At 40.3% G+C, this 13,455-nt stretch overlaps 1 protein-coding gene across 3 annotated transcripts in view; it reads right to left on the bottom strand.

The window, feature by feature from the left end:
• SCAF11 (SR-related CTD associated factor 11) overlaps positions 1-13,455 on the bottom strand; it is an 86,630-nt gene that overhangs the window by 24,775 nt on the left and 48,400 nt on the right. For all 3 annotated transcript variants that reach the window (XM_079774642.1, XM_079774641.1, XM_079774643.1), the window contains 3 exons: positions 12,384-12,461; positions 6,941-7,041; positions 4,737-4,792 (listed from right to left, as the gene is read on the bottom strand). In XM_079774642.1, the coding sequence (XP_079630768.1) occupies positions 4,737-4,792; positions 6,941-7,041; positions 12,384-12,461 (235 nt within the window). The remainder of the gene's footprint in view (positions 1-4,736; positions 4,793-6,940; positions 7,042-12,383; positions 12,462-13,455) is intronic.

The raw sequence follows: 13,455 nt of genomic DNA on the forward strand, positions 1-13,455 counted from the left end.
TTTCTGCCTATCCTAAACCACACAATGATTTCAAACATCTTCACTTAAGCAGACACAACATTAGGTTACAAGCCTTGGACAATGTTAACTTTCTGGCATAAATAAACTTTTTTTTTAAGAACTATAATTTAAAATTAGCTATTCAGTATTAAATTAGCTTAGGATATTCACTAAAAACTTTTTAAATATTTCATATGCTGAATAGTAAAACAAATTCTCAAATCCAAATAAGTCATAGAGTCTTATAAATGGTCTTCACTACAGTGAAGCACTTGAGGTTAGATCTGCCTATGTCTCTCTCTCTAAAAATAAGTCCAGGCAAGAGATATATACTTAAAGAAAATTATAGTAGACTTAAAACTAAGATCAACATAGTGAGAGCAGGCCAAATTATCTGGAGAAAATCTATCACATCATTTAATCTTTCTCAGCAATAAATTTTATATCAGATCCTAGAGTTACCAACCAAAGTCCATTCATCAGAAACCAAGATGGCGGCATAGGTTAAACACCTAACCTACAGCCTGGCACAACAATTTCAAAAATACAACTAAAAGTCAAAACGGACATCATCCAGAACCACAGGAAAGCTGGCTGACTGAAATGCCCACAACTAGAAGGAAAGAGAAACCACAAGGAAAATCAGAGGAGCCGTAAAAGCCTGAGTTACAGAGACACGGGTGGAGACACGAGCACGCGCGCGTGCAGGGAAGACGGAGCCGGAGAGGAAGGGGCGGCTGACAGCCTGGCCGGCGTTCTCTAGCAGGAAGGAGATAAAAGCTCCAGATTGCTCTGCACCCCAGCTCTGACTGCACTGAACCCCAGTTCGGGGCGAAACCTTGGGAAGCCAGGCTCATGCTGGGGGAATCTGGGCTGTGGGGCGGAAACACAGAGGAGCGGCGAAAGGCAGAGCACTGGAGGCGCGCACGGGAATGCGCACAGAGTATGGTCTGTTGACTGTGCTGCTGAATTGCCCTGGTGGGAAGAAGACAAAAGCACCAGACTGCGCTGAGCCCCAGTTCCGACTACACTGAAAACCAGTTCCGGGCGAGAATCTGGGAATCCAGATTCATTGGGGGAGAGACTAGACTGTTTGGCAGCGGGCGAAACTCCAGGGCGGTTTTCTCTCAGAGGTGTTTGCAGGGAGTACAGAGGGACACTGAGACACAGGAACCTCATAGGGTGGGGCTGACGGGAAGCCAAGGCTCCACCCTGAAACTCCGCCCCAACCAAGCTGAGCACAGATGCTTTTACAATTTTGCAAGTCTAGTTGAATGGGGCTGTCTCCCGGCATAGACACAGCTGATCCTCACAGCCAATTGGACTGGAGGTCAAATCCTCCCAGTGTACCAACAGCAATCAAGGCTTAACAACACCAAGACTTTACACTCAGCCCACAAAGGGGGGTATCAAGAGCGACCACCTAGGGAGATTGGGGAAGCTGAGCTATAGGGAGGCAGCCAAAAGGTGAAGACACCGAAGCAGGTCACGAATAGAAGGGATGAAGGAAAGTAAACTAATGGACGACACAGTGTTCAGAACCACATTTATAAGGTTACTTAAGAATCTTCTGGAGGACCAAGATGGCGGCATAGGGCAGACGCCTGATTGTTGCCTACCACAACAATTTTGAAACTACAACTGGAAAACAGAGCAGACACCATCCAGAACAATGGCCGGAGGAATGGCTGAGAAGGAATTGACCGATGGGAGTTGGGATTGCGAAGACGAGGCCCCGTTTGGTCCTGGATCCAGGTGCACTCGCCCGGCGGCTGGTCGCTGCTGCAGGCCTGAGTGCTGCCGTAGCAACCTTGGACCAGCCCGCCGCCATGCACCGGGCGCACCGGAGGTTCGCCGAGCCTGCCGCCCCGGAGCTTTGAGAAAATGGCCGAAGGAATTGCTGAGAGGGAATTGACCAACAGGAATTGGGATCAAGAAAACGAAGCCCCGCTGGGTCCCGGGTCCGGGTGAGGCCGCGCGCCCCCGGGTCCGGGCGAGGCCATGCGCCCCTGGGTCTGGGTGAAGCTGGATCCCGGGTCCGGGTGAGGCCGCGCCCCTGGGTCCGGGAGAGGCTATGCGCCCCTGGGTCCGGGTGAGGCCACACGCCCCTGGGTCCGGGTGTAGCTGGATCCCGGGTCCGGGTGAGGCCGTGCGCCTCTGGATCTGGGTGAGGCTGGGTCCCGGGTCCGGTAGATGCCGCGCGCCCCCAGGTCCAGGTGAGGCCGTGCGCCCCTGGGTCCGAGAGAGGCCATTCGCCCTGGTGTCCGGGTGAGGCCATGCGCCCCTGGGTCCGGGTGAAGCTGGGTCCTGGGTCCGGGTGAGGCCAAGCGCCCCCAGGTCCGGGCGAGGCCATGCGCCCCTGGGTCCGGGTGAAGCTGGATCCCAGGTCCAGGTGAGGCCGTGCGCCCCTGGATCCGGGTGAGGCTGGGTCCTGGGTCCGGGAGAGGCCGTGCGCCCCTGGGTTCGGGTGAGGCCGCGCGCCCCCGGATCCGGGTGAGGCTGGATCCCGGGTCCGGGTGAGGCCGCGCGCCCCCGGGTCCGGGCGAGGCCACGCGCCCCTGGGCCCAGGTGAAGCTGGATCCCGGGTCCGGGTGAGGCCGTGCGCCCCTGGATCCGGGTGAGGCTGGGTCCCGGGTCCGGGTGAAGCTGGATCCTGGGTCCGGGTGAGGCCGTGTGCCCCTGGATCCGGGTGAGGCCGCACCCCTGGGTCCAGGAGAGGCCACGCGCCCCTGGGTCCGAGTGAGGCTGGATCCCGGGACCGAGTGAGGCCGCGCACCCCTGAGTCCGGGTGAAGCCACGCCCCTGCGTCTGGGCGAGACCAAACCAGAGGGAGTCGGACCTGCATTACCACCATTTATCCACCATCCAGATCTGAAAAGTCAGTGCCGACATGTACACATAAGGAACTGGTGGACATTGAAATTGGGTCTCAAAAGAACTGTTGGTCCAGAAAGAAACTTACTACAGACTGATTCATTTGCCTGTCAGCATAACTATTATTGCTCGTCTCACATTCGGTTCTTATAAGTATATTTCTAGTAACACATGATCTCATTCATCTAGGGGAAATGATGAACAACATAGACTGATGAACAAGAACAGACCCAGAAACAAGGAGGCATCGATCGGACTGTCCGGCCTCAGAGGGAGGGTAGGGAAGGGTGGGGGTAGAGGGGAGAGATCAACCAAAGGACTTGTGTGCATGCATACGAGCCTAACCAATGGTTAAAGACAACAGGGGGGTGGGGGCATCCGTGGGGAGGGGTGGGGGATGGGAATGGGGGGATGAGGACAAATATGTGACACCTTAATCAATAAAGAAATTAAAAAACAAACAAACAAACAACAACAAAAAAAAACAACAAAGTCCATCCATCAAAAAAGGATGTTTATCTACAGCAATGACACAGAAAAACAAAGAAGTTTGATATCTAAGGTTTGCTAACAAAAGAAAAATGCTCATCTAATCAGTAAATCCTTTCAATACAATTTCACATTAACAGCAACTTATCAAAGGCAGAACACTTATTAACCTATAAATATGAGATCTATAGACATGAGAGACCATGTTAATTCAAATCATAAACACAATAACAACCACCAAACTTGGTATTCATAATGTAAAACAATGAAGTTGATAACTTTTAATAAATTCATTAATTCTTTATATCTATAAAGAAAAATTCATTGTAACCTAGCCTGGAAATTAAATGTTCACCTCCTTGCTTACAAACAGTTAATAGTAAGTTGTTCTTTTGAATAGAATACACAGCCTGAGCTCCAAGGAGGAATCACAAGGCACTATCGTGTCATTTTTCTCAGACCCTGCCCCAAACCTTTCCTGTACTGGAGAACTATGTACTAGGTGAGATTGAAAGACAAAAATATTTAACTGCTCATGTAGATAAATATGTAAGAGGTGCTTTATTTCCAAAGTTTCAAATTAGAAGTGTGGCTAGAGACCAAACCACCACTTCCTCTGGGAACTGTGAAATAACTTCACTGTCACAAACTTCCCTTGCTACAGCTTACCGTACTTTATCCCATCTCCCCTAAATTCTTCTGCTCTTATTAGAGGCCCGGTGCATGAATTCGTGCATGAGTGGGGTCCCTCGGCCTGTGCGGTGATTGGGGCCAATCGGGGCCATCTCTTCCAATCCTGACTGGGGTGATGGGGGCTGGCTGCCGGCGGAGGGACCGCGGGAGGTTGGCTGGCCAGGGAGGTACTGTGGGAGGGCTCCAGGGCGTGTCCAGCCCGTCTTGCCTAGTCCTGATCGGCCAGACCCCAGCAGCAAGCTAACCTACAGGTTGGAGCGTCTGCCCTCTGGTGGTCAGTGCGTGTCATAGCGACTGGTGGAACGGTTGAACGAACAGTCGAATGAAGGGTCAGACACTTATCATATTACGCTTTTATTATATAGGATAAGTGGAGTAAGACTGTAATGTAGGTTGCTAACCACCAAGTAATTGAAAATATCCCTCTTCTTTTCCTCTCCCCCATTCTTTCTCCTGTTCCCTTCCTCCAAGATGAGCATAAAAAACACACAAAATGGGTAGGAAACAGCATAAATAACTCCATGAAAGCAGTTTATATAGGATTTAACAGAATGTACAGAGCTCAGCAGAGTTCTGTGATGACTGTTTTCCAAACCAAAATGTTACTAAGAACAACTCTGGCACAAGCACTAAAGTAAGACACAAAAAAAGGTAGAAAACAAAAGTAAAAAGACACTTACTGTGCATCTTCAAGTCATAAAGCTTTGCACTTAATAGATCTTCTCCTATGTTTTTTCTGTAAACATTAAAAAAGGTGAAATAATTAAGATAAAACCGTCATTTTGCTCATTTATTTTCAATTCACTGCCCACCAAAATGAAATTTATTAGGCACTGAGTTATATATTCTAGCAAAGAAAGTATAACTAGTTGCCCCTCCCCATCCCAGTGACTGACAATGGAGGTTTACTACCAAGAAACAAAATATCATTGCAATCCCTTTCTCTAGAACTGGCAGAAATAATCAGAAAGAAAGGGTGTCTGTCAGGGTTTTATTGCTTTAGAAAGGAGAAACAATACTGAACACTGCTGAAGTGTGAAGAGACTAGGAATAGGTAGTAAATTTAAGACTGAATGGGAAGAATGCTAAAAAATTTCCAAAAGGCTCTAAACAATGTACTGTAAATATCCAATAGCTGAGAGATTTTCCACTTTGGGAGAAATCATTAAGGGTCTGACTTGATGGGCAAAATCAAATTATTATTTTATATATTATTCCCATACACCATCCCCCCCATCATATATCCATGAGAAAAAGCTGTTAAGCATGTGGACTACCTCAGCTGAATTAGCCCCACTGTTCGACCCTGTTATAGGTCATATAGTGATGACCACTGCACTCTCAGCAATAGCCAAGAGAATTGGGGTAATTCAGAGAAAGCACAAAAATATATATCCATGACATTGTCACAGCAAGTGATAGGAGTTATGTTATGAATGAAGGTAGCAAAGATATTTCTTCATCATACCTGGGAAAAGTGTGCTGCTATCTACTATGTAAACATATATATATAAATCAAAACTGACTCTGATAAAGTTAATAGAAAATGTAAATTAAAGCTACTCTAATGCAGCCAATGTGGGTTTATGGGTGGGTTCTTGCAGTGGATGTTTCATTAATCCCTTAAAATCATATACAAACATTGTCTGTAAGTAGGTTCTATGACATGTTTTTCTAGAAGATGTCTGCAGTTTTCTTCAAATTCTCAAAAAAGTCTGTAACTTCCCATATGTTAAGACCTAGAGAGCTATAGTATTATAAATTAGTTGCATGATTTAATAAATCTCAGGGACTACTGTCAATTATTTTGGTTACAAAATAAATGTACTCTCTTAGGAAATTAGCATTCTGATGAAATGTGCTAATGAATTATAAATTTAATTATGAATCTGACAGTATATTGACTTAAGAATATAACTTTTAGATAGCTCAAAATATATTTCAGATCAAAATGGGCTTAAATTTTAAATGTACCAGAAGAAGTTATTTTAAGTACTAAGAATAAATTAATTTCCAGTACATTACTAACACAATTTAGATTTAAAAAATGTTAAAAAAACTATTAAACTGGAATACTAAGCACTGTATTTCTAGGCAATTATGTTTTACCAACAGCAATTAAAGAAACAAATACAAACATGTTAAATTTTTTAAAAAACATAAACATATTACAGTAGGTGGCAAAAATACAAAGAAGCACAATGAGAAAAATAATAAGTAGTTTGAATTATAACTATCTCATGAAGTATGGTGAGCTATACCATCAGTTACTTTTTACCTTTTGTACCTAAACACTAGAGAAGTGCTATTCACAATGTGGTCTGTGCACCAGTACTTATTCATTATTGGTTGTGATATGTACAAATATTCAGAAAATTTTACACTGCTGTAACATTTTTATTTTATAAAAATATCAATCTAAATCCAGATTAGAAAAAACAAAACAAAACTAAGAAACCCAATTCCTCAGAGATATAGCTGAGTCCTGCTGGTGTGGCTCATTGGTTGAGCGTCAACCTATGAACCAGGAGGTCACAATTCAATTCTTCATCAGGGCACATGCCCAGGTTGCAAGCTTGATCTCTTATGGGGGGCATGCAGGAGGCAGCCAATCGATGATTCTCTCTCATCATTGATGTTTCTATTTCTTTTTCTCTCTCTCTTCCTCTCTGAAATCAATTTTAAAAAACAAATTAAAAAAAGAAAGAGCTCAGATTATATTCTCAGATTTCAGCTGGTCCTTCCTTAAATTATCAAGTACATGCTTTAAAAGAAGTAATTAAATATATTTAAACCCCACATCATTAAAAAATGTATTCAATTTTATTACTAGCTACCTTCTGATTCTACACATTGGATTCCACTTCTAAAGTTCATTACTAACCTCATACAGCTTTTAGAATTTTCATGACAGGAGAGCTGTTTCTTAAAAGAGCTTTCGTTTATCTTGTCTTTTGCTTCTCTCAACTGTCTTTTTACTTGAACCTATGAGAAAAGCAAAATCACTTATTTAGAGTGATAATCCAGTATCACAAATAATAACCTATAAATTCTCCCTTGAAAAAAAAAATTAAACAAAATTGTCTGAATGAAACTCTAGCCCAAATACATATGCTTATTCAATCGAGCATGCTAAATTATAAACTTAATATACATGCTAAGATCTGGGGAAACAAATTAGGGGGAGATAGGCATGTAAACAGATTAAGTGCTCATAACAGATATAAGCACAGATCAGCATATACATTGATTGAAAATTAACTCTAGAAAATACTTTAATGAATACATGGTTTATGAATTGGTCTTAGAGAATGAGTAAAATTTGTCTAAGGAAAAAAATTACTATAAATTAAGGAAAGAACACAGAAGCCAATGCAGATGGGGAAGGTGATATAAAGTATTAGGACCATATTATAAAGGGCCTTGAATAATAAAAACAATTCTATAGAAATCAGAGAATAAGTGAGGTTTTAAAAGCAAGTAAATGAAATGATCAAATAATTTATTTATTTTTTAGTATTAACTTTGGCAGTAATGTGAAGAATGAAGTAGTTAAGGAGAAACTATAAAAGCCAGAAAATTAGAAGCTCTTACAATGCATAGTCTAGATCAGTGATGGGCAACCTTTTGAGCTTGGTGTGTCAAACTTCGCCAAAAAACTGAGCATAACTCGGGTAGTGTGTCACTTTGAGGAAGAAACATTATTTCGCAAATGTTTCATCCTCAGGAGCAGCGAATTTTCATCCTCGGCATGCGGCCGCCTCAGCGGCCGCGTGTCATCAGAAATGGCTACGCATGTCAGTGCTGACACGCGTGTCATAGGTTTGGCATCACTGGTCTAGATTTATGCTGAGAAAACAGTCACTAGCCACATAAGGCTGTTGAACACTTGAAATGTGGCTGGTCTGAATTGAGATGCACTCTAAGTGTAAAATATACACAGGAGTTCAAAGACTTAGGACAGCAACAAAAAGAGATAATCTCTCGCCGAAGCCGGTTTGGCTCAGTGGATAGAGCGTCGGCCTGCGGACTGAAGGGTCCCGGGTTCGATTCCGGTCAAGGGCATGTGCCTTGGTTGAGGGCACATCCCCAGTGGGGGTTGTGCGGGAGGCAGCTGATCGATGTTTCTCTCTCATCGATGTTTCTAACTCTCTATCCCTCTCTCTTCCTCTCTGTAAAAAATCAATAAAATATATATATATATATATATATAAAAAAAGAGAGATAATCTCTCAATAACGATTCTTTAAAAATATTACATGTTGAAATAGATATGTTGAATTAAGTACATATTATAAAAATTTGGGTTTTTTTACACTTTTCACATCACTATTAAAACTTTTAAATTACAGATTGGCTTGTATATTTCTATTGGCAGAACCAGTCTAGATGGCAGCATGAGAGCCTACTAAGAGTTAATAGCAGAGACATGAAGAAACAAATTTAAGAAGACATTGAGCAGAAGGAATAGGTAAAGATGGATGAGAGGGGAAAAAAGGAAAACTCCCTGATACTTTTTGGATTTGTTAATGTTCATTCTTTTTGTATTATAGATGGAGATATCCAACAAGTGGTTGAAAATACAAGTCTGGTTCTAAGGAAAAATATCTAGGCTAGTGACAGAATTTTAGGAGCTATATAAGTATAGATAGTACTAACAGCTACTGAAGCAGTTGAGAAGACTTAAGGGGAAAGTATACCTAGAGAATTGAAAGGAAGATCCTATGAGGAGTCCCAATGATTTAAGAAAAAGTAAGAAGGGCAGGGAGATGGCAAAGAAGATTGTAAAAAGTCGGTAAAGAAACAAAATACATACATACATACACACATTCTTACATATATACCCATAAGAGAAGTAAACCTAAAAGTCAAAGGAAATAAAAATACTCAACAGCATTACATGCAGAAAGGATGGGACTGACCAGTCAGAGATTATTCTGGCCCTCAGTGAGGACAGTCTTAGAAAAAACAAAATGACAGAGGTGACTGTCAATGGAACTGGGGAACTGAAAAAACGGAGTAAATAAATGTAGATGTCTAATTCAAGTTCAGCTGTAAAGGGAAAAGGATAAGTGAAGATTCAAAAGAATCAAAGGAAAATATTGAAGAGTACAAGGATAATAGCACATATAAGAAATACTTTTTTAAGTTTGACAAAATTAGATGAACAGTGCACCAAACTTTTAAGCCTCATTAAATAAAACAAATTTCAAGAACAAAAATTTCACATGAAGCAAAAGAACAAAATTTTATAAGAAAATATATTTGGAAACTAGCTCGTGCTAATGAACCATCAGCAACATAACATATACTCTAGAACAGTGGTTCTCAACCTTTCTAATGCCGCGACCCTTTAATACAGTTCCTCATGTTGTAGTGACCCCCAACCATAAAATTATTTTCGTTGCTACTTCATAACTGTAATTTTGCTACTGTTATGAATCGTAATGTAAATATCTGTGTTTTCCGATGGTCTTAGGCTCTACAGCAGCGGTTCTGGCATTTCCAGTTGTCACGACCCACAGGTTGAGAACCGCTAGCAGGGTCGCCCAAGACCACCGGAAAACACAGATATTTACATTACGATTCTTAACAGTAGCAAAATTATAGTTATGAAGTAGCAACGAAAATAATTTTATGTTTGGGGGTCACCACAACATGAGGAACTGTATTAAAGGGTCGCGGCTTTAGAAAGGTTGAGAACCACTGCTCTAGAACATCTTTCAGAGAAGTCATGCTTTAATTTTGATTATAATATTACACAATTATATCTTTTCTCCAAAATATATACTAATTTGCATAGATGTGAAGACTTACATAATTACAAGCAAAATCATTTTTCATGTATATTTTTATATGAATTGCAGTCTTATTTGTATATTGAGATTCATCTGTTAAAAATACAACAGCCTGGCTGGTGTGGCTCAGTGGTTGAGTGTCGACCCATGTACCAAAAGGTCCCGGGTTAGATTCCTGATCAGGGGCACACAACTTGATCCCCAATAGGGGGCACAAAGGAGGCAGCCAACAGATGTTTCACTCTCACGTTGATGTTTCTCCCTCTCTCTCTCAAATCAATAAAAGATTTTAAATATATATACATATATATATCAAAACAAAATATAAATACCTATAATGAGAACATCTAGTGCTTAAATAGTTGTATGTTGCTTCCATTCCCTTCCTATTCACACAGAGAGCAACCAAGCTATCATAGACTTATAATGCTACCTGGGAACAGTATTTTTCACATCAATGGCATCATATATGTATATATTGAATATTCCCATTTTTAGCTGTATATCCTTTGTGACTTGTTAGAGATACCTCAAGAAATCTCTTTCTTAAAGTCAAATACCGTATGGTTTCACTTATAAACAAAATAGAAACAGATTCATAGAGAACAAACTTTTAAAAGAGGGTTGGGTAAAATAGGTGAAAGGATTAAGAAAAAAAAATCATAGACAGAGACAACAATATGGTGATTACCAGAGGGGAAGGGTGGTGAGGCAGGTAGAAGAGAGTAATGGGAGTGTAAATGATGACAAAAGAAGACTTGATTTGGGGTGGTGAACACACAATACAATATACAGATGATGTATTATAGAATTGCACACTTGAAACCTATATAATCTTATTAACCAATGTCACCCCAATAAAGTCAATAAAATAAAATAAAATAATTTTCTCTTTAGTCATGAAAAAAAAGGCTGAGAAAATGTTCCAGATTAAAAGATATGAGACATAACGCAACACATGATTAAAGACTTTCTTTTGCTATAAGAGACATTCTTGGAACAAAAGGCAACATCCAATTATAATATATATATGTAATTTTAAAAATCTCCTTATACATTTTATTTAACTACTTACTGCCCATTTCTCTTTTCACCTTTTACTCATTAACTCAGGAATATGTTCCTATGTCTTTTATTTGTAAGCCAAAAATATGAACACAAATCATAATCATGGTTTATAATAATTAACATCAATGAGGTATGTATGGTGTGTGCATCTCAGAGATGTCATTAGGATTAAGCATTATAATAAAACTATCCTATCTAATAAAGAGGGAATACTCTAATTGACCCACACGCCATCGCAAAAAAGGCGACGCCCACAGCCAATAAGGAGGAAATATGCTAACTGACTGCCATGCCCTCAAAGATGGTGGCACCCACAGCTACAAGACGACGGCACCCAGTCCCCTCAGCCCTGCTGGGGCACCTGCCTCCAGAGTCCCCCAGTTCCCTCAGCCCCCAGCTGCCCAGGGCCGGCCCGAGGCACAGGCAAGCCTCGGATGGCGGCTGCCCAGCCGCCCAAGGCTCAGGTAGCCAGGGCCGGCCGAGGCTTGTGCTGCCAGCAGTGGCAGCAGCAGAGGTGTGATGGGGCGTCACCTTCCCCTGATCGCTCGCTGGGTTGCCTCCTGCCCCTGAGGGCTCCCGGACTGTGAGAGGGGGCAGGCCGGGCTGATGGACCTCCCTCCAGTGCATGAATTTTCATGCACCAGGCCGCTAGTACTTAATAAAAGAATAAAGTAATTTGCCTATGCCAATCTTGAAACTGAAAAGTCCCTCTCCATCTCCACAAACCTCTCTTTCTCCAATTACTCATTTTTCTTCAAACACCAGAATTTAAGAACAAAGACACCATTTTATATTTAATTTTACTGGCTTACTCTTCTCAACATTGCTTTTTTTATGAAAACATACTTTTCAGGTTTTTGTGAGGGTTGGCCTTTGAATCTAATAGTCCATTTCAAATATTTTTCAATTAAAAATATAATCAGCCCAGCTGGTGTGGCTCGGTGGTTGAGTGTCGACCTATGAACCAGAAGGTCAGAGTTCGATTCCCAGTCAGGGCATATGCCTGGGTTGTGAGCTCGAGCCCATGTGCAGGAAGTTTCTATCTCTCTCACCCTCTCCCTTCCTCTCTGAAATTAAAAAAAAAATGTATTCAAAGCACTATTCAATTAACCAGTAAATGTTTTTGAAATAAAGGTCCTCACACTAAAAATATTTTTAAAATTTAAATATTCTGTAACTACGACTTAATGTGAACTTCTTTTAGAAATCTAATATATTTTGTAGAAAAATATAACGTGACTACCATTAATATATCCTCTTTAGCGGGCAAAGAAAAAAAAAGAATTTCAGAATCCTTGTAGAAAAGTCTGGGTTTGTCATGCTAAGGGGGAATGTTAATCACATATTAAAGCTAAAGTTGAACAAGTCACAAATTTATTCAAACTGGAACTCTGTTAAAACAAAATTGAATTAAGTTTGTATTTATACTGTTCATGTTGCAAAATAAAATCTAAGCCTTACCTTAACACAACCTTCCAATGCACTGATTTTAAACACTGCTTGAAAAGGTTTTCGGTCAATGGGACATGAAGCCTGTGTCTGAAAAATGATTAACAATTTATAACTTTAGAAATGTTTCTTTAGAATAAAAATTAATATATAACAAACACATTTGAACAGGAAACAGAAAAAAATTTTTCTTCTTTCAAAGGTGAAGAAGAAATACTTTGTGCCAGTATCATGCCACAGAGTAATAAATACCTTAAATTTGTTGAATTCATTCAAATACTTATTGAGTATCTACTGTATGCTAGGTAAGTGGAATACAATGATGAAGAGAAATAAGATCTCTGTATATCTAGGAAGACCTGCTTGTCCAGTTGAGAACTACTGGGCTGAAATCAACAGCTCTATGATCGAAAGCTCTTGAGCAACTCGAAATCAGCTGTAAAAGGAATGGCAGATAGAGGTCCCTTACAGATTTTAATATTCTATGACAATATTGTCTCTAAAAATGAATTATTTTGAATAGGAAGTTAAGCCAGCAATAAAAACTTTTTAAAGATATGAAGAAAATGAAGGATTCCTCTACTCCTCCCCGCAGCCACCTAGATGCCCTCTCCAGAAGTAGTTTCTTATATATCCTTTAGGAGATAAACCAATGCATATACATACATATGTATCTTTTTAATATAAAATATGTCTAATTAATTCATATGCTGATTGAATTTTATTTTTCTTAATTATATACTTTATATTAGTTCATATTGCTATTTCAAAGCCACCTCATTCTTAACAGCATAATATGCCACAATATTTTTAATTTTATATTTCATTTTGAGTTAGGTTGAGCATATTTTCATATTTTTAAGATAAAAACTATTCACGCCTTTTGCTTAGCTTTTTTATTAGTTTGCTTGTCTTTTCAAATGGAATTGCAGGCAAACTTTACAGATTAAGAAAAAATGTCCTTTAATCACTCTGTGATTCTAAGTGAACTTTATTTTGATGTAAATATATTTCCTATACCTTAAAAATTAATGTGCATCAGCTGTAATTAAGAATTTCTTTGATAATATTAAATATTTATATA

The sequence above is a fragment of the Cnephaeus nilssonii genome (assembly GCF_951640355.1).
Source record: "Cnephaeus nilssonii genome assembly, chromosome: 6".
NCBI lineage: Eukaryota > Metazoa > Chordata > Mammalia > Chiroptera > Vespertilionidae > Cnephaeus > Cnephaeus nilssonii.